Here is a 27,645-nt window from a genome sequence, read left to right as displayed (position 1 = left end):
GCCTTATTACCTCCAGCATTTTGTGTACAATTGCTTCAAATATTTGCCTGGGCCCTTTTCTGGGAACATTCTGTGGGTGTTTCCCTAAAACTGTGCCACTCCCTTGCAGCGGACTGAACAGCCATGTCCTCCTCTTCCGAGTTCATATGTTGAAACCCTAATCTCATGTGATATTGTTTAAAGGCAGGGCCTTTGAGAGGGACTAGTTGTCTTAGAATAAGAGCTAAGAGAGCAACCTTGTTCTTTTCCCACCATGTGGGGACAGAGCAGAAAGATAGCTGTCTGTAAGTCAGGAACAGACCTTCACCAAGAACTTGTCCCCAGTGACACTGTGATCTTGAAATTCCAATGTCCACAACTGTGACACGTAATTTATAGTATTTGGTTATAGCAACATAATCTACAACACCTCTCGCCACCATCATGTGTCCGTACATACTCCAACTGGGTCTGGTAAAGATAAGCACAAAGTCCAGCCAGAATGTCATCTTTGCTGCTGGGGACAGCACAGTCATGAGTGCACTCCTGTGGCTACTGTGTTCCACTGACAGTTCACTTAGAATTCACTATTTCTTTTTTTAAAAAACTAATTTTTTAAATCTGTTTGAAAGACAGACAGATAGTGCCCATCTGCCTGTTCATTCCCTAAATGTCAGCACTGGGCCAGGCTAAATTGGGAGCCAGGAACTCCATTGAGTCCCTGAATATGGGTGGTAGAAGCTCAAGTAAAATTGAGCCATCACTTGCTCCCTACAGGGTGTGCATTTCAAGGGAGCTGGGACTGGGAATGGAACCAGGACTCAATCCTACATACTCCAATATAGGAATTGAGTGTCTCAAGCAACATCTTGAACAGTATGCCATACACCCATCCTATAATTCATTATTTCTAACAAAGGATTATTTTTATCTCTGATTGTGTATCCTGAGATTAAAAACAAGTAGAACTGAGAGTGTTTTGGAGTTCTTTCCACAGTCCTTCTATTTCATCCAGAATATTCTAGAAAATTAAGCTTGAGACTAAAACTTCTCATGGCTAATGCAATCCCAGGGAATCAGATTGAAGGAGAAATGTAGTGGGACAGGAAAAAAGAGAAAACCACTGTAAAAGATGAAATTCCAAGCTGATTGCAGGCTCTTAAAGGCTACAGAATGGCCTTGGGAAGCTTCTGTGTTAACAGCATATCAGGCTAGTAGAAAGGAAAGAATTCATCCACTAACTCCACCTGTTATCAATGCATTAACTCCCACAGTTTCACAGGAGCAGTTGTTGGCATGGGCCATATCCCAGGCATTCTTCTTTAGGGGCAGGCATCAGGAGATTCAGCTTGACTGGGAGTCAAGGGGCTATGAGGTGGAGTGGGTGGGTTTGGTTGCTGGGCGGCAGCTGTTGTGAAGGCACTCTGATGTTCAATGGCAGCAGCCATGATGGCGGGGGGGTAGGGGTGCTAAGCACTGCTGCAGCCACCCCCAAAATATAGGTGTGCAATTGTGCAGGAACCCCCAAGTACACCATTACACCTCATGGAAGTTATGTCCTTCCCAGAGTTAGCCAAAACATAGGTTTTTAGAAAACTGAGGAAGCCAGCCTCATTCATGCATCAGTTCCCTGAGTAGGCATTCCCCAGACTTTCATTCCAGGCTGGTTGTCAGGATTTTAAGTTCTCAAAGCATATATTTGCTGTTCCTCTTTATCCTTCATGTTAATGCACTTAATTTGCGTGAATATTTGCTAACATCTGTCTCCAGCCTGACTTCAGGCTCCAAGCTCAGGGCCTATTTTTGGGCTCAGCAGTCACCTCAGGGATGCACAGAACTCAGGATACAAAAGGACTCAGGATTCATTCAATCCTGAACCAAAGTGTACCATCTAAGTGAATGGGACCCTAGAGAATGGAGAAATCCCATATATTCCCACCACCCCTACACACCCCTTTGTCTGAACCTTGTTTAAGAGGAGCCAAAGTCAATACAAGTGAATTAAAGGAAATGGAATAAAGAAAATTACCTTTTTATCCTATAATATTTAGGTCTAGATAAGAGGTACAAATAGTTTGAAAATCTAATAAATTGCTTTGCTTAAAAAGAAAGATATTGCTTCAACTAGGGAGAAAGATTGTCTGCTGGAAACATTAATATTATTCACTGTCCTCCTTTCCAAATTCTGTCTTAAATTCAGCAAGTTTTTTATGCAGAATAAAAATAAAAACTATGCACAAATAAGAATATAACACATTATATTTTTACAATTTGACACTTTTCATATAGTTCCTGCTGTGGTTATTTTGTTCATAGATTATGACTCTTGCCTTTTTTTAAAAAAAAATTCCCTTATTTATTTATTTTCTTATTTTTGTGGTGGAAAGATTGACACAAGAAATAGGGAGAGATAAAGATAGATAGATAGAGATATAGAAAGAGAGAGAGAAATCTGTCATCTATCTTCTGGTTCCTGAAGCCAGGAACATGGACCTTTTTTTTCGGTCTCCCACCTGGATGACAGAGACCCAAACACTTGGTCATCTGCTGCTTTTCCAGGGAGCTGGATCAGATGGCACTTTGATAAGGGATGCTGAAATCACAAGTGGCTGTTCAAATTGCCATACTGCAATGCCAGTCCCTTGTCTTTTTTTTTAAAGATTTATTTTATTTTTTTGAAAGACAGAGTTAAAGAGAGCAGTAGAGACAGAGAGAGAGGTCGTCCATCAGCTAATTAACTCCCCAGATGGCTGCAACAGCCGGAGCTGTGCTGATCCAAAGCCAGGAGCCAGGAGCTTCTTCTGGGTCTCCCATGTGCGTGCAGGGGCCCAAGGACTTGGGCTATCTTTTACTGCTTTCCCAGGCCATAGCAGAGAGCTGGATCCGAAGTGGAGCAGCCAGGACTGGAACCGGTGCCTATATGGGATGCCGGTGCTTCAGGCCAGGGCTTTAACCTGCTGTGCCACAGCGCCAGCCCAAATCCCTTGTCTTTTAAAATACATTGTTTCTCTGTTTGTCACAGTAATCCTTGTTCTATGCTTGTAGGGGAAAAGGCATACATGTGTGTTTAACAACTGAATTAATTATTCACATAATGGAGATTCTTATATCAGTTCCTTTAAATAAGAAAGCGTTCTTGACTTCTACAAATAGACATGCAAATAGAAAATACTGCATGTCCTTGGTTGACAAAACAAACAGCAGCAACCAAAACATCAAAACTATTTTGGTTGTTCTCAGATGGGAAGGTCATCCGGGTCTCTTCCAGCTAAAGAATCAGAAGTAAAAGTGCCCCCAGAGTATGACTCGGCATAGTGAAGGGAGGTAAACTCTGTTCTGTGCATTGACAGCCCATATGCTCAAACCTGTCCTGAAATCAGGTAATCCAGTGGCTGACAGAGGCATCTTCTGGACCCTTCTCTGCCTCCTACTTCCTGTTCTTCTTTTGTGATTTTGGCTTTTCAGCTCTGTCCTTTGATTGACTTCTCAGTGTCTACCAAGCAGCTTGGTACCCAACCTTGATGAGTGATTTCTGCCTTCCTAAATTTGGTTACACCTCTTCCTGACATGCGTAAAGGGTTACCCTTCAACACAAAATTACCTACTAACAGCCCTCATCACCCCACCAGTCCTTGCTTCATTTCATTGGGCCACCACATGCTGGCCCCAATCATCTTATGAGATATAAAACCACGGAAGAAAAAGGTAATCAGAGACAAACCCACGGATGACAAAGAAGAATCTCAAATAGTGGCAGGCACCTATCTGAGCAATTTGGACACCTGGGACACGGCTTCATTGTCTTCCAGCTGAGACAAAAGTGGTGACATGTTAGGTTGCAACAGAAAATATGTAGCCATCTTGGTCATAAATTAATTCTTTTCATTTGATTACATTCAAGAAGGAACTGTACAAAAACACTGAGTATTGTAATGGATAATGTTTTAAGTAGTAATTTTGCATGAGATGCATAAATAATGTGACATCAAAATACAAAAACGAGGTTAAACAATACTTTTTCACAAGATTCCGCAAAGCATTGCTACCCTCCACGGAGGCAGAGGACTGGGACTGAGGCAATTCTATAAAGACATTTCTGCAAGAGGGATTTAAGAGGTATTTGTGCTGGACATCATTCAGAGAAATGAGTTCCCATATTTTTCTTCATGGTGTAGTAGAAGAGATAGATTATGAAATCAAATTATTGTGGTTTCAAATCCCAGTTCTGCAAATTACCAGAGGTGTGGCATTGGTTATGTTAGTTTTATTACATGAGTCTATGTTTTCACCTGTTAGGCAAGCATAATAAAATCTGCTTCGAAGAAAATGGCTAGTGAATCAACAAAAATGGCTCATTTTTATTGTGTATTTTAAAAAATCTGTTATATAATGGCATGTCAAAGAGGATGCATACAGACTAAGATTTACAGCTAATAGAGATATTTTAGATTTTACTCTATTAACCTGTTTCAATATGGTAACTGGGACAAAAAGGAGTTTAGATAAAAAAATAGAGGAAGCTGAGCACGATTCATTAATTGTGCCAACTAATGTGATATGTTAAGAGGGCAAATGAGGTGAAGGGGTTGTGGGAACTCTTTGTATTTCTGCCTCACAATTTTTGTTTTGTAAATTTAAAACATTTCTGAAAGAAAATGTTACAAAACAAAATGCAGAAAAAATTTCAATGGAAAGGAGACAGAATTTGCTCATGAATGGAACTGATACAGTCCTCTTGGTGAGTTCAAGGTAAAGACCTGCTCACATTCCCTGACGCAATTCAGGGAATACAGGTAGGACAAAGCAGCCTCCTTTGCTCCCTGTCCTCTGGACACTGCACCTGCATTTAGCAGGTGCAGAGCTGCTAGACCACTTCAGTGCTTTTCTTTACCACTCTGGAGTCTTTTGCTTCAACTCTTGTGGAGAAAATGCAGACAAGATGGATATAAGTCCTGTTAGTTCAGGGCACTCATTGTTCTTATAAAAAAAAATATGAGACCAGGCACTGGGATGACAGGTGCACAAGACAGGGAGCAAGAATCAAATGTCGCTGAGAAAGAAAGTTGAGTGAGAAGCGTGAATGTGGATGAAGGACAGTGCAAAGTGACTTCTCCCATCTCTGCTCTGTGCCCAGAAAATTTAAATTGAGGCATGAAGATATTTATCATGGGAACCTTTTAAAGGGCCAATTAGCATTTACTATACACCAAGATTGCTTACTGTGAAGAAATGTTAGCAGGAATGAAGAACTATAAAAGCTGACAAGGAAAAGGTCAAACAATCTAAACAGGATAAAATGGTATATACTCAACAATTACCCCTGATAATGGAAAGAAATGGTTTTGATTGCCGTGAAAAGGAAAAAACAGTTAAAAGATTGCTAATCCTTTAAACCAGTTGTCTTTACAAATCTCTGGAAATAGGTTAGTTAAATGAAATCTCTAAATAACACAGTAAGTAAGTTCACAGAGCCAAAATCTCTTTAATGGAGACAGAGCTCTAATGCATTTTGACAGCCTCATTGAAATTAAGACAGAGATTATATCATAAAGAAGTAAAGCCATATTGAAATTTATTCATGCAACCTTGTCATCTCAGAATCCCTAGCTCCTGCTCTGAATAATTTGTTCAGATATGTTTCCTAAGTATGCTATCTGAATAAATCTGACTTGTGATTTGCATTTTGTTGTTCCTTGCCAAAAGAAAAAAAAATGAAAGAATGAAATGAGGAAAAGAAAGGTGGGAAGAGAGAAGAAAAACAATGACATCTTTGGTTAGTTTGCTTTGGCAGTGTGGATCTCCAACTCTGGGTTCATGTCCTGGTTGTGCATCCAATATCAGGTTCAAACTTATGCACACGCTGGTAGGGAGTGGTGATGGCTCAAGTAGTTAGGTTCTTTCCAATCATGTGGGAGTCCTGGATTGGGTTCCTGGAGTGATCCATCTCTGCTCACTGTGGCTATTTTGGGAGTGAACCAGCAGTTGGGAATTCTAACAAATAAAAAATAATTCAATAAAACTAAAAAAAAAACCATTGAAATTAATTTATACATACATGAGATCTTGAAAAAGTTCGTGGAACATGTACATTATCGAAAGGTATGCACAACTTCAAATATATTTTACACTGAAATAACAATTTTTACATTTTATTTTATTTATTTGAAAGACAGAAACTGATATAGACAGAGATGTCCTGTATGCTGGTTTACTCTCCAAATACTCGAAATGGCCACAGCTAGGAGCTCAATCCAGTTCTCCCACGTGGGCGACAGGGACCCAACTACTCGAGTCATTACTTGTTACCTTCCTGGTGCACATTAACAGAAAGCTGGAATCAGGAGCAGAGTGAGGAGCAGAACCCTTATGCCAGTATGGAAGGTAAGCATTCCAAGTGATGTCTGAACTGCAATGACAGATGCTTAGCCTTGAGCTTACCTTTAAATTCCACTTTTTCACAAACTTGCTGAAGTGGCCTCATACTTGAGATGAGCAAACAATTTTATTCTGATGTAATTGACCCCAGTTAACTCCTAGAAGTTGCTAAGTTTTTCAGTTTTTTTTTTTTTTTTTTTTTTTTTTTAGACAATATCCACATACTATTTTTTTCTTCCATTGTAATCTGGAAACCTTTTTGTTAAATTCTTGATCATTTCCTCTAGAACTAAATAGGGAGAATCTTGCTGAACAAACACAGTTTTTGATAGGTTGGAGTCCCTGTCTGTTCACTGTTGTATATTATAATGTGTGGAGGCTACATATAACAAAATATGTAGCATCTTCAAAGGTCACATTTCCCTTGTTCCCAAAGGTTTTTTTTTAATACAGAAGAAAGTCTCCTTTCTTAAAGATTTATTTATTTATTTCAAATATAGAATTAGAGAGAGAGAAAGAGAGAGAGAGAGACCGACAGAGAGAAAGGAAAAGACAGATGTTCCATCCACTGGTTCACTCCCCAGGAGGCCACAACAGCCCCAGGAGGCCACAGCAGCAGGAGCTGACCCTAAGTCCACCTTAGCTTACTTGTTGCAACTTCCCCTAGGGGTTTGGTTAAAAGGGGGAGAGAACACCATTCCCCAAGCTGGAGCCTCAGGCAGCCTCTAACATGGAATCCTGCAGGGCAGCTACATGCCCCAAGCTTCACCTCGCCCAAACAGAGCTGTGGCTTTGTTCTGACAACACCAAGGAGCACACTGAAGTTCTGGACCTCATTTCTGCAAAACAAATGTGAATTTCTCCCATCCTGCCCACTTCAAGCTATCGATTTGTCCTGGCTCTTAGCCATCAAAGTTTAAAAATATTTAGGGGATATTAAGGAACCCAGTTATAAAAGAAGAACCTCCCAAACCCAGATACAGTGCGTATGGTATACCAGTCATATTTTATATATTTCTAACATTTAATTGTTATGCTCACTTTGTGCTTTCTTAGACCATTAATAAAAACAGACAAAAGCAGGGGAAATAAATGCTATACACCCCTGCACCAGTGCCACAGATGCAGCTCCAGTAGAGTGGTAGGAAGGAGAAGATGAACACTGACTATGTGATTTGCATTTGCTGCATTTGTATGCAGGAGCTCAGGAATTAATGTACATGACCACCACCTTTCATCTTTATAACACCTCTCTGGTACACCCAGTGTATGTTACCCTCATTTAACAGCTTAGGAAGCTGGGCCGGGGCTATGGCACAGTGGGTTAAAGCCCTGGCCTGAAGCACTGGCATCCCATATGGGCGCCGGTTTAAGACCTGGCTGCTCCACTTCCGATCCAACTCTCTGCTGTGGCCTGGCAGAGCAGTGGAAGATGGGCCCCTGCACCTGTGTGAGAGATCGAGACCCGAAAGAAGCTCCTGGTGGCCGGCGCCGCGGCTCACTAGGCTAATCCTCCGCCTTGCGGCGCCTGCACACCGGGTTCTAGTCCCGGTAGGGGTGCCGGATTCTCTCCCGATTGCCCCTCTTCCAGGCCAGCTCTCTGCTGTGGCCCGGGATTGCAGTGGAGGATGGCCCAAGTGCTTGGGCCCTGCACCCCATGGGAGACCAGGAGAAACATCTGGCTCCTGCCATTTGATCAGCGCGGTGCGCCGGCCACAGCGCGCCGGCCGCGGCGGCCATTGGAGGGTGAACCAGTGGCAAAGGAAGACCTTTCTCTCTGTCTCTCTCTCTCACTGTCCACTCTGCCTGTCAAAAAAAAAAAAAAAAAAAAAAAAAAAAAAGAAAGAAAAGAAAAAAAGAAACCCATTAGGTGGATCTTCTCCCTTCCCCTGACTACTCTGCATCCTCTGAGACCAAACAATTCTGCCTGCACACAAAAGGAATCTCATCAAACTCAAACTCAGATCAACATTCCACGACAGTGACAATGTCTTATGTCATGGCAGTCTTTTACTTATAATTTGTGTGTTTTTAAGCCAGCAAAATACTTAATAAAATACTCTGGGTGTTAGCCTATGACTTTCTGATATTCAAAGAATAGAGACTCTCACAGAAGAAGCAAACATCTCCATTGTATTCACAAAATGATTTAAAAACATATCCATGTATTTACAAAAATGTAAATAAAGAGTGCTGGAGTGGGTTGTGTAAGGTCAAGCCTTAAGCACATATTTAGTACATAATTCTGGGCGGGTACAAAGGCTATAGATGGAGGAATGGATATTATCCATAGGTAGATAGATGATAGATTATATAGATAGATAGAGATATGATTCCTGCTTTGAAAATGTTTATTCTCACATAGCGAAGAACGAAGGCAAATATATACAGACATCTTAAAATACGAAAGAAAAAGTACTAAGTACCACGAAATAAACATAAAGAAGGAGCAATGGCAACCCAAGAGAGATTATGCCTCCCAAGAAAAATTAATAATGCACAGAGAGAATGGAGATTTTCACAGGCTTAAATCTCAATCCCAGCTACATCAAGGCAATTTCTGAAACTTCTAGGTCACATTTCCTCCTTTCTAAAATACACAGAAACACAGCATGTGACCGCCTGATCATTCGCTGCATCCAATAATCTCCACCTTTTGCTTTCTTGAAAATTGGTATTCCTTTAATTAAAAGCACAGAACTTGAGGCAGGCCTAAAGAATAATTATATTTTAAACTAAACATGTAGAAGGACCTAACAATGATGGTAGTTATCACTTATGTAAATTTTACATTATGCAGAACTTTGTAATTCATGCTAGAACCATTCTAAGCAATATGCAAGCACTTTATGCCAATGTATTATTATTCTTTAGAAGAATTATGGTATAATTTATTAGTATACATTAATAATCACATATACATACAAGCATGCATTCTTCTGAAAAACTCACTGAGAAATGCACTTTTCTCACCGCTGTAAACTTGAGCAAGTGTCAGGAGAGAAAACTAGGTATTTTTTCAGCTTCTTACATGCAGCATGTGGTAGTGCAAGGGTCTGAACTGAGGACACATGGTCTGGAGTCCATCCTCATCACCCCCTTCAAATGCCCAGAAGGCATGACACAAAGATACTGAAATAAGGTTGAGGGCAGTATGCTTGGCCGAAGAGCATGAGTATGCTAATTTTTTGGAGTGTATAGTGCATGCCAGGACTGTGACAACTAAGACTCCTCACACAGAGTAGGCCTAGCTTAAGGGGCCACACATCAAGTGCAGGGCTCAGAATGCCTGGTTAGCCTGACTCAGACAGTATCAGCCACAGAGTGAGACCAAGTGTAGAACTATCTGAAAATCACTCTTTAAACCTAGTAATAATGTGAAATATGAATAGAGCCTGAATGTTCCTCCCCGACACAGCGAGAAACAAACCCATTTATCCAGCACTAATCCTCTGCATTCCACATGGAGCATGCGGACCTCCCTGCTCTGCATGCAGGGGGAACAGCTGGAAGTGTGATTAATGTCAGCTGGGGAAGTGCTGTTGCAAACTATTGGAGAAGGCAAATCAATTCACAATTCTAAGGGATCATTTTTTTTTGGCTATGAAATGCTTTAATAAATATGGTTCAAAGAACTACCATGAAACACAGGCTAAAGCCAGCAATGTTTTTTGTTTTTACATTTTAAACCGTTTTTCTATTCAAAAATAGCTTGCTACTTTTAATACAATATCAAGACAATGAACAAAATCCACCACATTTCTGAGCTGAGTAAATTCCCTGGGAATGTGAACTGGGGTTGCTGATAGATCTTTGTATTGGACTCAATGTCTGCGTTAACCTGTTAGCAACATTAATAACAACCATATAACACACATTCAGGGTTGGAATCCAGATTCTCAACATTTCGCTCCAGACCTTTTTGTCTTGAACTCTGTTAATCAACCCAGGAAAAGGCAGTCCTAGACTCAAGTGAAGAAGATCTGCTTGGGGCACTGACCCACAGTTATCACTGGACATCACTATCTTCTTGAGTCCCCATCTCCAGTTTTAGATGTCCATTCATTACAAGGATAAAGACTCCCAGGAATTTTTTACAGAAGGGAATCTGGGTGATGCTCTTGCTAATAGGAGAGACCAGAAAATCTTTGACATTGAATATGCATAGTGAGCAAACTGTCTGGTGAGATGCTTCTTGGTGTATAGATACTATCTTCTCATTGTATTCTCACTTGGAAGAGAGGTAGAAAAATTATAGAGATACAGACATCAAAATAGAAATAGAGATAGTGATAGAGATAGAGAGACACACACAGAGAAAGATAGAGATAGAAATGATAGAGATAGAAAGCAAAAGCTAGGAGACCCCAGTCTCTTGAACTAATTCTATCCCAATGACTGCACCTCCTAATACCACGACACTGGGGGTTAGGATTCCAATATGTGAATTTGGGAAGGACATACATATTAGCATCATCACAGATTTGTGAAGTCATATTGAAGGGTAAATACTACTACGTACTATGACTTCAAGAATATATGTATATGCAAGTGTCCAGTGTACATGGATCACTTCATATGATATTATCTCCATGAAATAAATGGAGGCGATAGGAATGGACTAAGAGCATATATGAAATATGGTTGGAGGTGGTTTTCTAGGGTACCTGTTTTCAGAGCTCTTGTCCTGTGTCATGCAGCCAGTGATCTAGAGACATTTCTCAAGGGGATCCAGGAGCACTAGGAGAAATGAAGACTGCAGTGCAATGGGAAAATGTCAGCGTTCACCTTCACGTCTGTGCTTAGCTCAAGGGAAATAGCTTCATGATATCTGCCACCTGGCGAAGACCAAAATTCACATTTTTTGTGACTGAAAATTAAAAACCAGAAATTTCCTTTAGTGATGTTGTTTCATGTCATTGTTCTGTGATTGGCTCGAAATTCCACTGAGTTTATCAGAACATATGCTGTTCAAATTCTGTAGCTTGTGCAGGTACTCAGGATAAAAACTGAGTGATGGTGGCAGCCTTTAAGGTATTTGCCTTTTAGAAGAGGAAACCACTGTAAATACATACACTCAGCCTTTTTGCTGATATGCTGCTATGGTTTGGAGATAGCTTGAGTGTGTTCTTTAAGCACTCATGTGTCAAAATATTTGGTCCAGGGGCTGGCGCTGTGGCACACTAGGTTAATCCTCCGCCTGTGGTGCTGGCATCCCATATGGGCACTTGTTCTAGTCCCAGTTGCTCCTCTTCCAGTCCAGCTCTCTGTTGTGGCCTGGGAAAGCAGTAGAAGATGGCCTAAGTCCTTGGGCCCCTGCACCTGCGTGGAAGACCAGGAAGAAGCACCTGGCTCCAAGCTTCTGATCAGCACAGCTCTGGCCGTTGTGGCCATTTGGGGAGTGAACCAACAGAAGGAAGACGTTTCTCTCTTTCTCTCTCTCTCACTGTCTTTAATTCTACCTGTCAAATAAATAAATAATTTTTTTAAAAAAAAGATTTGATCCTAAGGCCTGCACTGTGGTACAGGGGGTTAAGCTACCATGTACCACACCAGCATCCCATATTAAACTGCATGTTCTAATCTCATCTTCTCCACTTCCAATCCAACTTTCTGTTAATGTACCTGGAAAAGCAGCAGATGATAGCCTAAGAACTTGGGCAACTGCCACCCACCTGGACCATCAAGATGAAGTTCCTGGCTCCTGACTTCAGCCTGGCCCAGCTCAGCTCTTGTGGCCATTGGGGCAGTGAATCAGCAGATCTCCATCTCTCTCTGTCTCTCCTTCTCAATCTGTAGCTACATATTTCAAATAAACAATTTTTTAAAGACTTGATCCCCAGTGTGCCAATGTGGAGGTTGTAAAATTTTTAAGGGATGAAGCCTGGTAGGAGGTGTTTAGGTCACTGGAGGCTTTGCCCTTGGAAGAGATTAACTTAGTTTGCATGGGACTTTTTGGTTGGTTGCTCTGGAAAGACTGCATAAAAGAAAAATCCTGACCCTTGAACTTCATTTTGGCTTCCTGTTTTGCCCTGTGAAATATTTATGAGGATATCCATCATGATGTGGCATAGCCACGGGAGCCTTCACCAGAGCCAGCACTGTGCTTTTTGGGCTTGCAGCCTCCCAAAGTGTGAACCGAATCAGCCTCTTTTCTTTTATAAAGTGGCAGCCTCCAGTACAAAAAATGGACTAATAAAATGAGGATGAACCAGGCGAATGCCACCAGCTTAAATGACAAGTTTGATGAGGAACACAGCAGAGAAGACACCGAAGGAATGAGTTTGCTGCAGTGCAGGAGGGAATCTCTGGCAGGAGCTGCAGAAGAAAGCCACAGTGAGAAGCTGTAGGCAATGATTTGGAAAGCCTTCCTAAGAAAGTTAAACTTGATCTCAGGTTAGCAAACTCTTCTGTCAGACTGGCAATGGGATCAATACTAGAGGCAGAAGGATTGTCTGGAGTCTGTTACAATACTTCAGGAAGGAGGTGACAATGTTGAAGGTAGAGGCTGAGGGAGATGCATCCCAGACCAAGGAATTTGCTTAGATATTCATTTATGCAGAGACAGGCTTGTCTTGCAGCAGATATGCATAAATGGGGTCCAATTCATCAACCACACTGGAATCAGACATTGATTCCTTTAGTGTGTAAATTATTTTCTCCCTTCTCCTTTGTTTCTTCCTATAGCTGTTGATTTCTTCAGATGTCCATTTAAAAAAGGAAATGATGGAGCTGGCACTATGGCCTAGTGGGTTAAGCCACTGCCTGCACTGCTGGTGTCCCATCTGGGTTCAGGTTCAATTCCCATCGGCTCCACTCCAGATCCAGTTCCCCGCTAATGCACCTGGGAAAGCAGTAGAAGATGGCCTGAGTTCTTGGGCCCCTGCATTCACATGGGAGACCCCAAAGAAGCTCCTTGCTCCTTACTTAATCCTGGCCCAGCTCCGGCTATTGTGGCCATTTGGGGAGTGAATCAGCAAATTGAAGATCTCTCTCTCTCTCTCTCTCTCTCTCTGTAACTCTGCCTGTCAAATAAAATAAAGAAGGATTTAAAAATGTAAATGCTGGCACTGGCATTGTGGCACAGTAGGTTAAGCTGCTGCCTTTGATGCAGGCATCCCACATGAGTACCAGTTCAAGTCCCAGCTGCTTCACTTCTGATCCAGCTCCCTGATAATGCACCTGGGAAAGCATCAGAAGATGGCCCAAGTACATGGGCTCCCGCACCCATGTGGGAGTCCCAGGTTGAGTTATAAGCTCCTGGCTTTAGCCTGGCCCAGCCTTGGCTGTTGCAGCTATCTGGGAAGTGAAACAGCAGATGGAAAATCTCTCTCTCTCTCTCTCTCTCTCTGCCCCTCTCCTTCCCTCTCGAACTTATCTTTCAAATAAAATAAATAAATATTTTAAAAATCAATATTTAACAGAAAAAAAATTAACATCAGCCAAGAGTAGAAATGGAGTGAAAGAGTAGGGGAGAAGAGAAGATCATGATGAACTTGGTCACTTACATGGTTTTGTCAAAGGCAGGGGCTGAGCTTACCTCCCCTCTGCAGAGAGCTGGTTTGAGATCTAAATCTCAGGAAAATTAATGAAAAAACCAAGAAGACACATGATGTCTGCTTTCATGGTCCTCTTTCTGGTGAGCTGCATCTATCTCCTTTAAGATCCCCATTCAGGAAGGTTCAATTATCTTTGGAGACTATTGATTACCTGGCAGGTGAGTTGGGGCTTATCTGCTGGTGTAGACGTTGATATCTAGCTGTGAGCCTGAAAAGCCCTGTGGAGGATATAATAGTGAGAGTATCCTAGAACTCTTGATTTATCATTGGTCCTCATAAAACCAGCACAAGGCTTAGCCTGTTCTCTGACCAATTAACTATAAAGGACAGCAGGAACCAGACCCAACAGTAGGTAGGGAGCTTGTGGGGTTAACTAGCCCATCTCCTTAGGCACATCATGTTAGTAAGGAAGAAACATAGAAAGCACGTATTGTCTGCTAACTTTAATATATTTATTTATATTTAATAAATAAATAATAAATATATAGTTATATAAAATATGTATATTTATATACATAAAGCTTTAAAACATATATATGTATATATATGTATGTTCCTCCTATTTGAAAAGAAGAGAGACAGAGAGAAGGGTGAGGATACAGATGGAGAAGGATATTTCTTTCACTGATTCCTTCCCCAAATGCCTTTAACAGTCAAAGCTGGAGAGGCCAAGGTCAGGAGCCAGGAACACCATCTGAGTCTCCCAAGTGGACAGCAGGGACTCAAGTATTTGTGTCATTATTGTTGTCTTCCAGGATACACTTTAGCAGGAAGCTGGATCAGAAGCAGAGTAGCTGGGATTCAAACCAGGCACTCCAATATGGGATGTGAGTGGCCCAAGGAGTGACTTCCACTGTGCCAACCACTTGCCCTGAATGTTTGAAAATACTTTTAAAACAATTTATTATTTATTTTCATTGTATTTGAGAGAGAGAGAGAGTTAACTATGTGCTGGTTAACTCTCCAAATGCAGGCAACAACCACAGCTGGACCTGGCCGATGCCAGAAGTCTGGAATTCAATCTGGTCTCCCACATGGGTGACAGCACGCTAAGTACTTGAGCTGTCACCAAAGCTGAAATTGAAAGTAGAGCCAGAATTTGGAACCAGGTATGGTGAAAAAGAACACAGGTGCCCCAAGTAGGGTCTTAATTGGTGCACCAAACCTCAATCTGCATCAACTTTTTTGTTAACTCTGCTTCATGTAGTTTCTAGCAGGCCTGGTAGCACTGGGGTCTGTGGAACCCTGAACATTGAAACTATGTTTGCATCTTTGAAATATTCTAGCCTGGAAATTGAGAGCCTTAAAGTCTAGTAGGCACTAGATGGTAGAAGGAACTCTTAACTCTAGTATCATTCTAATTCTCTCTTGAATAATACCTTCTCTGAGAAAAATTCTTAATACTGCTATCCTCATCAAATGCTGTGAACAGAAACTTCTCCCTCAAGGTACATAATACACATACATAAATACAGGATTTTATAATGAAAAACATTAGGGGAATAAAGGCTGTGTATCATTCCTGCATTTATGGCTTACCTCTGATGCTTGTGATTCCAGAAGAGTCCGCCCTCAGGAAGCTCCCAGTGTGGTGATGAGAAAGACAGGCAGGTGAATAAGTATGTATAAATAGGGATGTTCTTCAGAATGGTGCTATGAAAAAGTTCTTTCTCCATGGCTTTTTTTTTTTTCTTGACAGGCAGAGTGGACAGTGAGAGACAGAGAGACAGAGAGACAGAGAGACAGAGAGAAAGGTGTTCCTTTGCCGCTGGTTCACCCTCCAATGGCCGCCGTGGCCGGCGCGCTGCGGCCGGCACACCGCGCTGATCCGATGGCAGGAGCCAGGTGTTTCTCCTGGTCTCCCATGGGGTGCAGGGCCCAAGGACTTGGGCCATCCTCCACTGCACTCCCTGGCCACAGCAGAGAGCTGGCCTGGAAGAGGGGCAATTGGGACAGAATCCAGCACCCCGACCGGGACTAGAACCCGGTGTGCCGGCGCCGCAAGGCGGAGGATTAGCCTAGTGAGCCGCGGCACCGGCCTTCTCCATGGCTTTTGAAATGGTTTTGCAACAAAATAAACTTATCTTTTAAATTCTCATTTTCCATGAACTTTTGGAGTTCCTTCCATAGAAAGGGATAATCCAGCCTTCAGGCTGTATAAAGTCTATGAAATCATTTTATCCGGCTCTGCCAAAGCATATGCAGGTGGGATTCCAAATCCAATCAATCTATAGCAGACTAATTTTTAAGTTGATATATTTTTATAATTTGTATTAGTATTAACAGAACAGATTTCATGTATTTCATAGGTATAATTCTAAGAAGATAATCATACTTCCTTCCCATTCTGTCTCCCTCCCTCAATCCTTCTCCTTCTTTTCCTTCTCTTTTTTCTTTAGTTTTTGCAAAGACATATTTTCAATCTATTCTATAATCTCCACTAGCCATAATATTCAACAGGTAAAAAGCAGGAAGACCACAGCTCCACTGGAGTATAAACAAGTGCAAAGAATTGTGTTTTAAATATCCTAATGGCCCTTTGCAGAAAAAGAAGTTTCCCCACCCATATTAAATAGATATATGATATCTTATGTTAGAGATAAACATGAACTTATAAGTAAATAAAAGTATTAAATATATGTATGTAGTTTATCAGTTGGTGACATGTAGAAAGGGACATAAAGCGTAACAGAAGAAAACATTACAGTGTTGGCTTGCAAAAACCATAACACATGCTAACACATAACGGTGCTGAAAAACTCATCAGCCCTTCCATGTAGGTTTTCCTTTTCCCTTCTGCACGAGGGATTAGCCCTGGACCCCAGTTTGAGTCTCTGTGCAGGTCTGGACCTAGTTCTTGCCACAATATCTCCTTTCTGCAGTTCCTGTAACAGAAGCTCAGGCCTCCTTGTCAACTCTCATATTCTATTTCCCTATTTCATATGAGAGGGACTTGGACAAGCTTTCTATTTATTTTTCAGAAGGGCAAAAGCATTGTTTCTTTTTTGCTTTCATACAGTGTGAAAAGTTTGATCTGCTGAGTGGGTATTTCAGTCTTTCCCAGGCAGGCACCATATGGCGGAGCTGCCATACGTGTTGGTGTTATAGCTCTCAGTGCAGAGATGGAAATACAAATATATGACACTGTTGTCAACAGTCACTTGGTTACCTCTCAGACTTAACACAGCAGAAGTCACACAAAATTCAGAACTTTGGAACAAACACAGAAACAGCAATGGAGGAGCTTGGCACCATCTCTGTACACTTCTTTCTCTAACAAGTATTTATCATTGCATTCTCAATGCCTTCAAGAAAAATCAATATTCTGGATCTTCATCACAGGCAGTCGGCTAAAACGGCATATTTCTGTTTGTCTCTGAGTCCATATGTTTGATTTCTATATTATTTGGTCATATATTTTTAGCAATAAGGGACCGATTTACAATAATTGTTTTAGGGGCTGGTGCTGTGGCAATGTAGTTTAATCTTCTGCCTGCCATGCCAGCATCCCATATGGGTGCCGGTTCTAGTCCTGGCTGTTCCTCTTCCAACCAAGCGCTCTGTTAAGGCCTGGGAAAGCAATAGAAGATGGTCCAAGCACTTGGGCCTCTGTACCCGCATGGGAGACCCAGGAGAAGCTCCTGGCCCCTGGTTTTGGATTGGTCAACACTGGCCATTGCGGCCATTTGGGGAGTTAACCAGTTGATGAAAGACCTTTCTCTGTCTCCCCTTCTCACTTTCTGTAAATGTATCTCAAATAAATAAATAAAATCTTTTTAAAAAAATTGTCTTAGAGAAGCCAATAGACTATTTATACACTTAAGGATCTTATTGGTTTAGGAAGAATTTTGAGCAACTTAATTCAGAGAGTTCTTCCCAAGGCAATGATGACTGGGTGTTAAAGCTGTCATCAGGCTGAGCTCCTGGTAATTTGAAAGTTCTTCAATTTCTACTTTAAAATAACTTCTGCAGCTCCCTTCCCTGATGCTCTGGACTCTCAACATTTGATGAGCTCTATTTGTGCTGCAGTGATTTTTTAAACAGTTTTATCTTCATTTTTTAAAGATTTATTTTAGTTACTTGAAAGACAGAGAGAGAGAGAGAGAGAGAGAGAGAGAGACTCCATTTGCTGGTTCACTCCTCAAATGGCCACAACAGCCAGGACTGGGCCAGAATAAAGCCAGGAGAACAGAACTCCATGCAGGTCTCCCACAGGGGCAGAAGGGGCCCAAGTACTTGGGTCTTTCTCTGTTGCTTTCCCAGGTGCATCAGCAGGTGGTTGAATGGGAAGCAGAGTAGCTGGTGTTGCAGGCAGCAGCTTGCCCACTGCACCACAGTACCAGCCCCAGTAGAAGAGTTTTAATGAGAATAGTTTACAGGGAAATGCCCTGGTTCATCAAGCCAGGAGAATAATGTAGAAATGGGATAATGACCCAATCCTTGGCCACGAAGTGTGACACCTTTAAGAAGCCAGGTGTTTCTAATTGGTCACTCAGTCTGCACTGGTGCCTCCAAGTGTTGGGGCACTTATTTGATGATGTCATATGTAATCTTTGTAGGTTACTAAGTGCCTGTGTGTTCTAATACATCTCATCTCTAGGAATAAAAAGGAATATGATGGGTGAGGATGGAGTTCCAACAACATGTTTGGTGACCTTATATCTGATAAGATTTTCATCAAATATAATCTTAATATGGATAAATTTAAAAGAACAATGTTAAGATATTCCTTCAAATTAATTTTACTCTCTGGAACGGTCCCACCACATTTCAAGATAATACCTGACATCTTGGGTCAGAACAGGGAGATTAGGAGTAGGATGATGCCTTGGCCACTGACCACACAAGTACACTGGTGCTGCCAGGACTGGAATGGGATTGAGGAAGCACTAAGTATCCAAGGAGAATATTTCTACTATCAGAGACAGAGGAGGAAGCAAATGAATCTTCTGTAGTGCAGCTATACCATCTGAAGTGAGGAAGAACACAGCATGGGCTGTGATGCCTAAGAGTGGGGACAGATCTGAGCAGATGATTTTCTCCAGCATAGTTTCCCTTCAGTGGGCTGCATAAGTCCATCCCCCTCCCTGGTGGTGACAGTCGGTAAACCCTTCATAATTAGAAAATGTCATAAATTTATAAGATGCATTGGGTCCACCTAACCTACCAAACATCACAGCTCAGCAACACAACACACCACAGGGTCTCAGTGGTTTCTCCTCATGATCATAGGGCTGACAGAGCTATGCCTCTGCCTAACATCACTGGAGAGGATGGAACCACATACTGCCAGCCTGGGAAAGGCTCCAAATGCCAAATTCTCAGTGCAGCTTCCAATGCAAGGCATTACTTTCACAATATCATCAAGTCAAAATATTGCAAGTGAAACCATTGTAAATCGGTCACTGCCTGTAATGTCTGAAATTCCTTTGTGTTCCTCTGCTCTCAAGGCCAAAACCCAGCAAAAGAGGACGGATTGGGAGTGGCACAGATCCAGCATCCTCTCTTGCCAACTATTAGGATACAAGAAGATTTGTACATGACTCTCAATTTCTCAGTTATTTTGTAGTCTAATTACATAACTCTTCCCATGTACTGAGAAGCAGATGCACCCGTATGTACTTAGAAGGACATAATGAACATGGCACCACTAAGAAGGAGGAGCACACAAGAACTCAGGAGGTGTAGTGCTTATTTCACCCCCTAATCTCCATCTTTTCAAAATTCCCCTCATCACCCATTTTGGCCAGGACCTAACACCTGCCTCTTTCTCATTTTTTTTTCTGTGAGTGCCTATCTGAAGTCCATTTCTGCTCTTATCCCAGAATAGCAGTTTAGAACACTGAAGGCTGCATGTATTTATCAATTTTAGTTGTAACTCAGTGGTTTGCATGTTAATTACTCTTGCCTATATTAAATACTTCTTATCAAATAAAAACATGCATTTCTAATTAGCTCTGGGCTGCTAGCCCTTCGATAGCTTCAGTTTGTAGGGTTTTTTTGGTGAAAGAGCTTTTTGAATGTCATTCAGAAAAATTAAGTATGATTGGCAAATGTCTTGCTTGGGGCTTGAAGGTATTAGTAGGTCACTGTTTCAGAACACCTTCTCATACAAAGATATTTTCATTAGGTTTCCCCAGTGGAACTTGGCTTCCCACCGCCTGTCTCTCTTGGCAAGAGTCCAGCTGATATTGCTAAGAGCTGACTAAGTGCAATGCCATTTGTACATGTGTCAGATTTAAGATTCAAAACTGCCCTGAGCTTTTGTTTTTGCCATGTTCCTGATGGGTAAATTGGGATTCAGAAAATTTATTTACACTCTTTTCTTCACCCATTTATACAGTCGTTCAGTCAGTCTCCGAGGACTGTGAGCAAAATTTCAACATTGTAAATTCACCAATTTTGAAACAACTCCACCTATTTGATTTGAGTTACTGAAAATCCATTTCTTTTGCATACTTGTAAGGAAGACTGTTCTTTGCACTGGGCAAAACTTTACAGTTTAAAATAAGATTCAATCTACCTCCTGAAGGGAATGACAGTCCAAGTGCCTTGTTGAGGCTGATAAAGTGAATCAGCAGCGATCTTAAGATTTGCACCCAAAGCTCATGTCTTTCTCTCCCATGCTCTTGGTTCTCTTAACACAATCCCTTGGGCAGTGTAATGCATTCAGCAGAACACCAGGCCTGAAATGAAGCTGCCCTGAGAGTTCTCAATAGTCTTTGACAACATTGCTGATGTGGAGTTTGATAATTGTGCCTGTTATTTCTTGCATGGATTGCAATTAAGCAAATTAATAACACCTGCCTATTGGCACGTAGATGGTTATAATCTCACTGCCAGTCAGTCACCCTTGTTGGCTGGTTGAATACAGCATGGTCAGTGAAATCCAATGATTCGCTCTAGTGGTGGCTAACCCAGACCCATCCACTCTCCAAAGCTAAGTACCAGCACACTTCTTTGTCATTGCCTCAAAGTTTATGTCGACACTGTTACCTGCCAAAGAGGATGGGGAAAGAGTACCAGCACCTTAATCACAACCCCGGGTTCATCCATTCATGAAACAAAATGGTGCTGAATGTCAAGGAATAAGGATTGGAGGGGAAGATAATGAGGCTCTTGTATACTCTTCCATACTGTCAATCATGAATAAACTCTTGCGACCCCTATCTTCATGGCCATTTTTTTTTAGTATTTCTGGGCCATATGTAGTGGATAGTTTTCTTTTTTTAAAAAAAGATTTATTTTATTTATTTGCAAAGCAGAGAGAGAGAGAGAGAGAGAGAGAGAGAGGGACATCTTCCATCCACTGGTTTACTCCACCAATGGCCGCAACAGCCCAGGCAGGGCCAGGCTGAAACCAGGAGCCAGGAGCTTCTTCCAGATCTCCCACATTGGTGTAGGGACCCAAGAAATTAGACTATCCTCTGCTAATTTCCCAAGTACATTAGCAGGGATCTGAATGGAAAGTAGAACATCTGGGACTCAAACCAGAACCCATGTGGAATGCCAATGGAGTAGGCAGCAGTTGAACTTGCCTTGCCATCATGCTTGCCCTGTCAGTTTTCAAAAGTGGAATACAGGAGATAGAGATTTTCTTCAAAGAGCAAATGCCATTACCTCTGTGCTCCTAAAAAGAACTCAGCTTCTCTGAACCTCAAGTCCTTCAACTTCAGGAAAAGAAAAACCAACTCCTGCACTGAGATATGCTGTTAAGGACCCAATACATAGTATATTTAATGGCAATAATCCTGGTAGGATTTATTTCATTGCAATCATGTGGGCCTGTGTCCAAATTCTATGTGCTATTGCTTTGAGTTGGGACAAGTGACAAGTGGACAACAAGAAAGCATCTGAGAAGTGATGTATATAATGTCACTAAAGTTGGAAATGGAAGAGGACTTGTGCTGATTTTGCAAGTGTTCATGTCATTAATTCTGTGAATCTTGGGATTTCCTCTGTGGCATGGTGACACCAACTTAACTGATCACCCAATTGTAAGATGTATTTCAAATTCAGGTAGGATAAGCATTGTGTGTGTGTGTGTTATGGGTGCCTCTTTTAGTGAAGAATTTGACTAAGAGCTTCTTTAAGGATATGTGGGCCAAAGAAAATCAGATATGTAAAGGGTATATCACATGACTGGCATGGAGGAACATGTTGAAAATGGTAGATACGATGGTAGTCGGCAATTATGTGGTTGCAGAAACCTGACATTTCTTACATATGGAAGTCAGAACAGGAGTGAAATAAAGCAGGGACTTGATTTTAATCAGAATCTCTGTATCCTAACTGCATAGACTTGATTTATGTTTCAGGATCTCACTTAACTTCTCCAAAATTAACTTTTCTCCTCTAAAAATGAGAATAATACAGACTGCCTTACACCATCAACCCAAGTACTGAACTGGTTTTGATCATCAGAACCTAGTTCTACCTGTTGTAGAAGTTTTCCCATGTAGACTGTGCAGTGTATACTTTTTGTATATGGCTCCTTTGCTTCACATACTCTGATGTTGCAGGTATCAGGACTTTGTTACTTTTTATTGTTCAGTAGTATTTCGATTGATTAAAATTCTGAATATAATTTGTCATTTTTTTAGTTTCTGGAAAATTTCATGTTTAACTTTATGTCTTTCTTCTTATGTAAAAAAGCACTGAAGTCATATTTCTTACAAGTTGTGATTTGGCTATGTTCCACATATTTTGGCATATTATCATTATCAACACTTAATTCGAACTATTTTCTAATTTCCATTGCGATTTACTTTTTGATCTACGGATTCTTTAGAAGTATAGGGATTAACTTCAAAATATTTTAGGTTTTTCTAGATAATTTACTATTTTCCATTCTTAATTTAACTTAATCATAGCCAAAAAGCAAACTGTGTACTTTCAACTGAAATTTAACTTATTTTGCAGGATGTGGTCTCAGAGAAGGTGCCAAATGCTTTTAAAAACAATTTATTCTCTGCTGTTGTTGAGTAGAGTAATCGATGGCTGTCCATTTGATGAGTTTTATTGACAGTGTGGTTTGAATCTTTTATAGTATTCCTAATTTTTTCCCACTTGAATCACTTTGTTAAAATATTTCCCATTCTTTCAAATGCTTTTGTTGCATTTGTCTTATTTTTATATGCATTATAAGGATCACAATATAAGCTTTTTTCTTTAAACTATGCTTGACATTTCATTGTTTAAAAATTTAAGGAAAATACTCTTTGACATATACCTATACATTTTCCATTGAGGGCTCTTTATTTGTGCATTTACATTGAAAATTCTGTCTGATACTGATTTTTGCTATTCGTGGTAATGAGGAATCCATGGGCAGTAAATTACCTCAGTTTTTGTTTCCATAAAACAAAATTTTTGTTTCAAAAAAGATGTTTATTTTACCTTCATATTGGAAAGCTATTTTTTGCTAGATATAGAATGCTAGGATGTCAGTGTCCTACTTTCAGAAAGTAGGACTTACTTTCAGAAAGTTTTGGTCTCCATTATTTCTAATGAAAAGTCAGTTGTTATTCCTATTGTTGTTCATGTGTTCTGTTTGGCAAATGAGATAGCATTGGTTAGGATAATGACTTTAATATATACAATAGGGCCTTGGAATTCAAGCATGAGGAGACTAAGAATGTTTTTCTTTGCTTTTTATTCCAGCCCTCAACTACCTGTATTGCTACATGGCTGACTACCTTAATCTTTGGTGAACTTCGGGAGGAACTGGTGTCAGCTTTGTTTAGACTCAATCTGTATCTAGCACAGCACTTAGTGCACATGAAATAACATCAGGCTGCTAACTCTAGGAGATCTTGTGGGCCATGCATTGCAAACTTTAAGATCTCAGATGAGTGAAACCTGATGTTTACTTGAATCTGAGACTCTGACTTTATGAAGTTGCAAATTATGTGGCTATAGGATAATAGGACACTCATAAGAGTGTTAGAGAATGAGACACAGGAAGCCTGAACAAGCTGCTAGCCCAAGTCAGATCCGTGTAACTTCCTTTCAGTGAGAAACTAGGATTCCTTCTCCTCAGAGCATATCATACAGGAATTAAGGGGTACATTCTTGTAAAGCATCCCCAGGTAATTAAATAAACCTTACTTTCTGGAGTTACACAATCGGAATTCAAATGCTGTTTAAGATGTATTCAGTCCACAAATTACACAAAATCCATGAGGAGCCGCTCCCCCCTATATCCCTCAGTATCAATGCATTCCTGTTGTAGGTATGAGTTAGAGAAGCAATTCTACATAGCCATGTACTGTACATGCCTGGGAAAGTGAGGCTGCAGCACACCTTGTCAATAGGGGATCCAAGCACTGAATCAGAGGCTTCTGAGTTCAGCTGTAGGAAAAAATGAAAGGGTTTGCCTCTATCTGAACCAATGAGAGTTACCCAAACCTATCTTTCCCCATCCACCACAAACATCAAAGAGGTATGGGTATAACAAAACATAAAAAGAACAAAAATCCAGAGGGAAAAGTCTTTATTAGGTGAGCAAAATACAGGGGAGAACTTCATACCTATGCCAGATGTTAAAATTGGAAGCAGGGCATATAGAAAAGCAATCTTGCAAAATAAAGCCATTTTTGTTTTTTGGTCGTTCTGTATATAAAGAAAGTGGTCAAACCTTTGACATGTTTGTGGGCTGAAATGTCGGATATAAATCTCAGGGAAATCCTTTCCACCAAGCCATTCTCTTGCATGAGAATTTTGCTTCAATACTGGCTACAACTGAAGGAATGAGCTTCTTCCTTTTTATAAGCCATTCCACAACATATGAGAGTGATCACATCAATTGATATCAGGGTTAATATGTAGTCTCTGTTTTGTATGTAATTGAAATGTCAGAGATTGTTCAAGATACTCTAGATTTGTAAGTGTTGTAAAAATACAGAGTCACAGCTGGGGTGTTTGAAACTGTATTGCACCCAACAGACAAAATCCTCATACTTGGTGCTCACTTTGGCCATTTGAAAAAGCAATGAGTCTTCTTTTTACTGGTCAGTGTTGATTGTACACCAGGAAGCAGACTTTCTCTCTGAATGCTTGAGGCTGAAAAGAAGACAGATGATGACTGTTAATGAAGCAAGCAGATTGGTGTTAGCTGACATCTCATCTTAAAGATGAGATATGATTGAGAAGATGAAAATGTTCTGAAGATGGATGGTAGTGATAGCTGCACAACACTGAGAATGTGCTTAACACTGCCAAATTATTTGAGTAAACTTTTAAAAAATTTAAGTGGTAAATCTTATTATATGCATATTTTACTCCAACTTAATAAAAAAGAGAAAGATTAGATATGTGATTTTTGATTTCATCTGCAAGAAAAAATTTTCCCCCAATAATCATTCATCAAAATGAAAGCTGTAAGGCTTAATGTGTTTAGACCAGATTGTTCCAATGCTTTGGATTCTTTTACTTAAACCACACAAGACAAGGTGAAAAAAATATACCTGTAGGTTAATATAAGTATGGGTTGTGTTATCTCCCTCTTATAACATTTAACCACAGGACAACTTAAGAGTGTGGGGCTGTAGAAAGAGCATGGGCTTTGGAATAGGAAAACCTTGGAAATGAATTTCAGACCAATTACTAATGAACAGGGTGATTTGGAGACATTTTCGTCTTTCATTTCTCAGTCTATGGTTCAGTTTTCCATTTTTCTTTTATTTTATCTATGAAATTGTGGTAATGATAAAGGAAAGGGTTTAGCACAGTGACTGGCCTCAATTAATGATAACAGTTGCTTCAATAAAAACCTTTCCTTGTAAGAGGAGATTGTCAATTATCACCCATTCCACAGTGATTTTGGAATCAGGCACATCAGAACTTCATTATGCTATTAGCCTTGTGCATAAAATTTGGAAGTGAGGTCAGGCATGTCTTAAGAGTACTATATAGTCCTTCTGAAAAAAAAAAAAATGAGACCTAGCGGGGAATTTTCACCCAAGACATACATTGAAATAGTTTGGAAAATTGAAGATTTCTCTGAAGGACTTGCCGCAATAGTGTAATTGGATTCTCACAGATATGTGTTGGTGTCACAGAGCTCATGGGGTCCCTTTTTCTCTCTGCAGACCTTTGCAGGAAACATGAATGCTGACAGTGTGGTGCACCACAAGCTCCTACACTCTGTGAGAGCCCGTTTCGTTCGCTTTGTGCCCTTGGAATGGAATCCAAGTGGGAAGATTGGCATGAGGGTAGAGGTCTACGGATGTTCATACAGTGAGTACCTTAACATAGCATTTACACTGCTCTGTGTTTGTGACTGGCACTACCCACAGAATATTAGTTTGTCCCCCTTGAAAATGACTATTATCATAAAGTTATTTCTAGATTTTAATGACATGTATACTTTAAAAAGTGTAGATCAACCTAGAAGCAGGAAAAAAAAAACTCTTCTATTTAGAGCTGAAGGAACTTGGAGATAATGTGTTAAAGACTCAGTACGAATCTAAGTTAAGAGCTCTTGCAGTTGGAGAAACCATGCATCTTTTGGAATAAGAAAGAAATTTAAGCTCAGTTGTTTCTAAGATATGGAACAAGATAGTATGAAATCTTCCCCTCTCGAGAGAAAAAAAGGCTATCTTTCTTCTCTTGTTCTAGAAGGGAAGAAGGAACATTTCAACCCTTAACTCATAAAGTCTTTCTGTCTTAGAAATAAGCATTCCACTCATTCATGTTTCTATTGAATTTGAAAGTAGAGCTCTGACTTGCACAAAAGGAAGTTTGAAAACATAGGTAGAATTGGTGATTTCTTTAGAATCAGGTCAAAATTAGGCAAAGAATCTTCGCATCCCTGCTATTCACCACCCTCTGCGGTGGGCTTTACACTAAAACCTAAAAATGCTCCATTATAGAATTTCTGCCTTACACAGTAAAATTCTCCTCCTTATATGCTGAATCCCAACAACCACTAACAAATAAGCACACTTGATCACTTAGCATTGTCACCTAAATTATTTTGTTAGGTTCTTGGTTGTGCTTGCAGAAATGCCTAATGGGCGATATACCACTTTCCAGAGAGATATCAACTGCTCACATTCATGAGAATGAGAAATGCTTAGTAAAAATGCATTTCTCTAGCTCAATCCCACACACACTGGATTATGGTCTCTGGGAACAAAGACCCAAAAAAATGAATGTTAAGAAAGTTCTCCAAGTACACTATGAACATAGGGTATCTGCTAAAAATAAAGTTCTGCACTGAGATTCACTGGTAAAATGCCTGTATTTATCTGCACAAGCACTTTCAGAAAGCATATATTTCAGAACACAGGCATCAGTAAAGCATTAGGCCAAAGAGGGAGAGCCTTCTATGTGTATGAGACACCCACAAAGACGTAGGCTCACTATCCCTGGATCTGAGCAACCAGAATCTAACACAACCTGTTTCTTGACAGTAAGTGGTCAGTACATGAATGTTTATTTTTCAAATAAAAAATGAAGCTTTCATGCTGAAATAAAAAACTTATCTGTACTATTTTGCCAGTCATTTGTGTTGGCCTGATGATTGTATTACTGCTTAAAATGCCCTCATTCTTGGTTTTTTCCCTAGTCTATTCACATGTCTTTCTTGTTCAACCACACTGTATGTTTGCATAGAAACACTTGCAACAGTAGGGTCAAGTACACACAGTGGCGTTGAATCTCAACTTTGAGTTGCATATCAAGGTTTATGTGGTCATAGCCATAAAGGCACTCTCCACTCAGAAAA

At 40.5% G+C, this 27,645-nt stretch overlaps 1 protein-coding gene across 1 annotated transcript in view; it reads left to right on the top strand.

Moving 5' to 3' along the window:
• CNTNAP5 (contactin associated protein family member 5) overlaps positions 1-27,645 on the top strand; it is a 985,000-nt gene that overhangs the window by 379,722 nt on the left and 577,633 nt on the right. The window contains exon 4 of the mRNA XM_051848810.2: positions 26,006-26,153. Within this exon, the coding sequence (XP_051704770.2) occupies positions 26,006-26,153 (148 nt within the window). The remainder of the gene's footprint in view (positions 1-26,005; positions 26,154-27,645) is intronic.

The sequence above is a fragment of the Oryctolagus cuniculus genome, chromosome 3 (assembly GCF_964237555.1).
Source record: "Oryctolagus cuniculus chromosome 3, mOryCun1.1, whole genome shotgun sequence".
Lineage (NCBI taxonomy): Eukaryota > Metazoa > Chordata > Mammalia > Lagomorpha > Leporidae > Oryctolagus > Oryctolagus cuniculus.
This window is presented reverse-complemented; position numbering and strand designations above follow the sequence as displayed.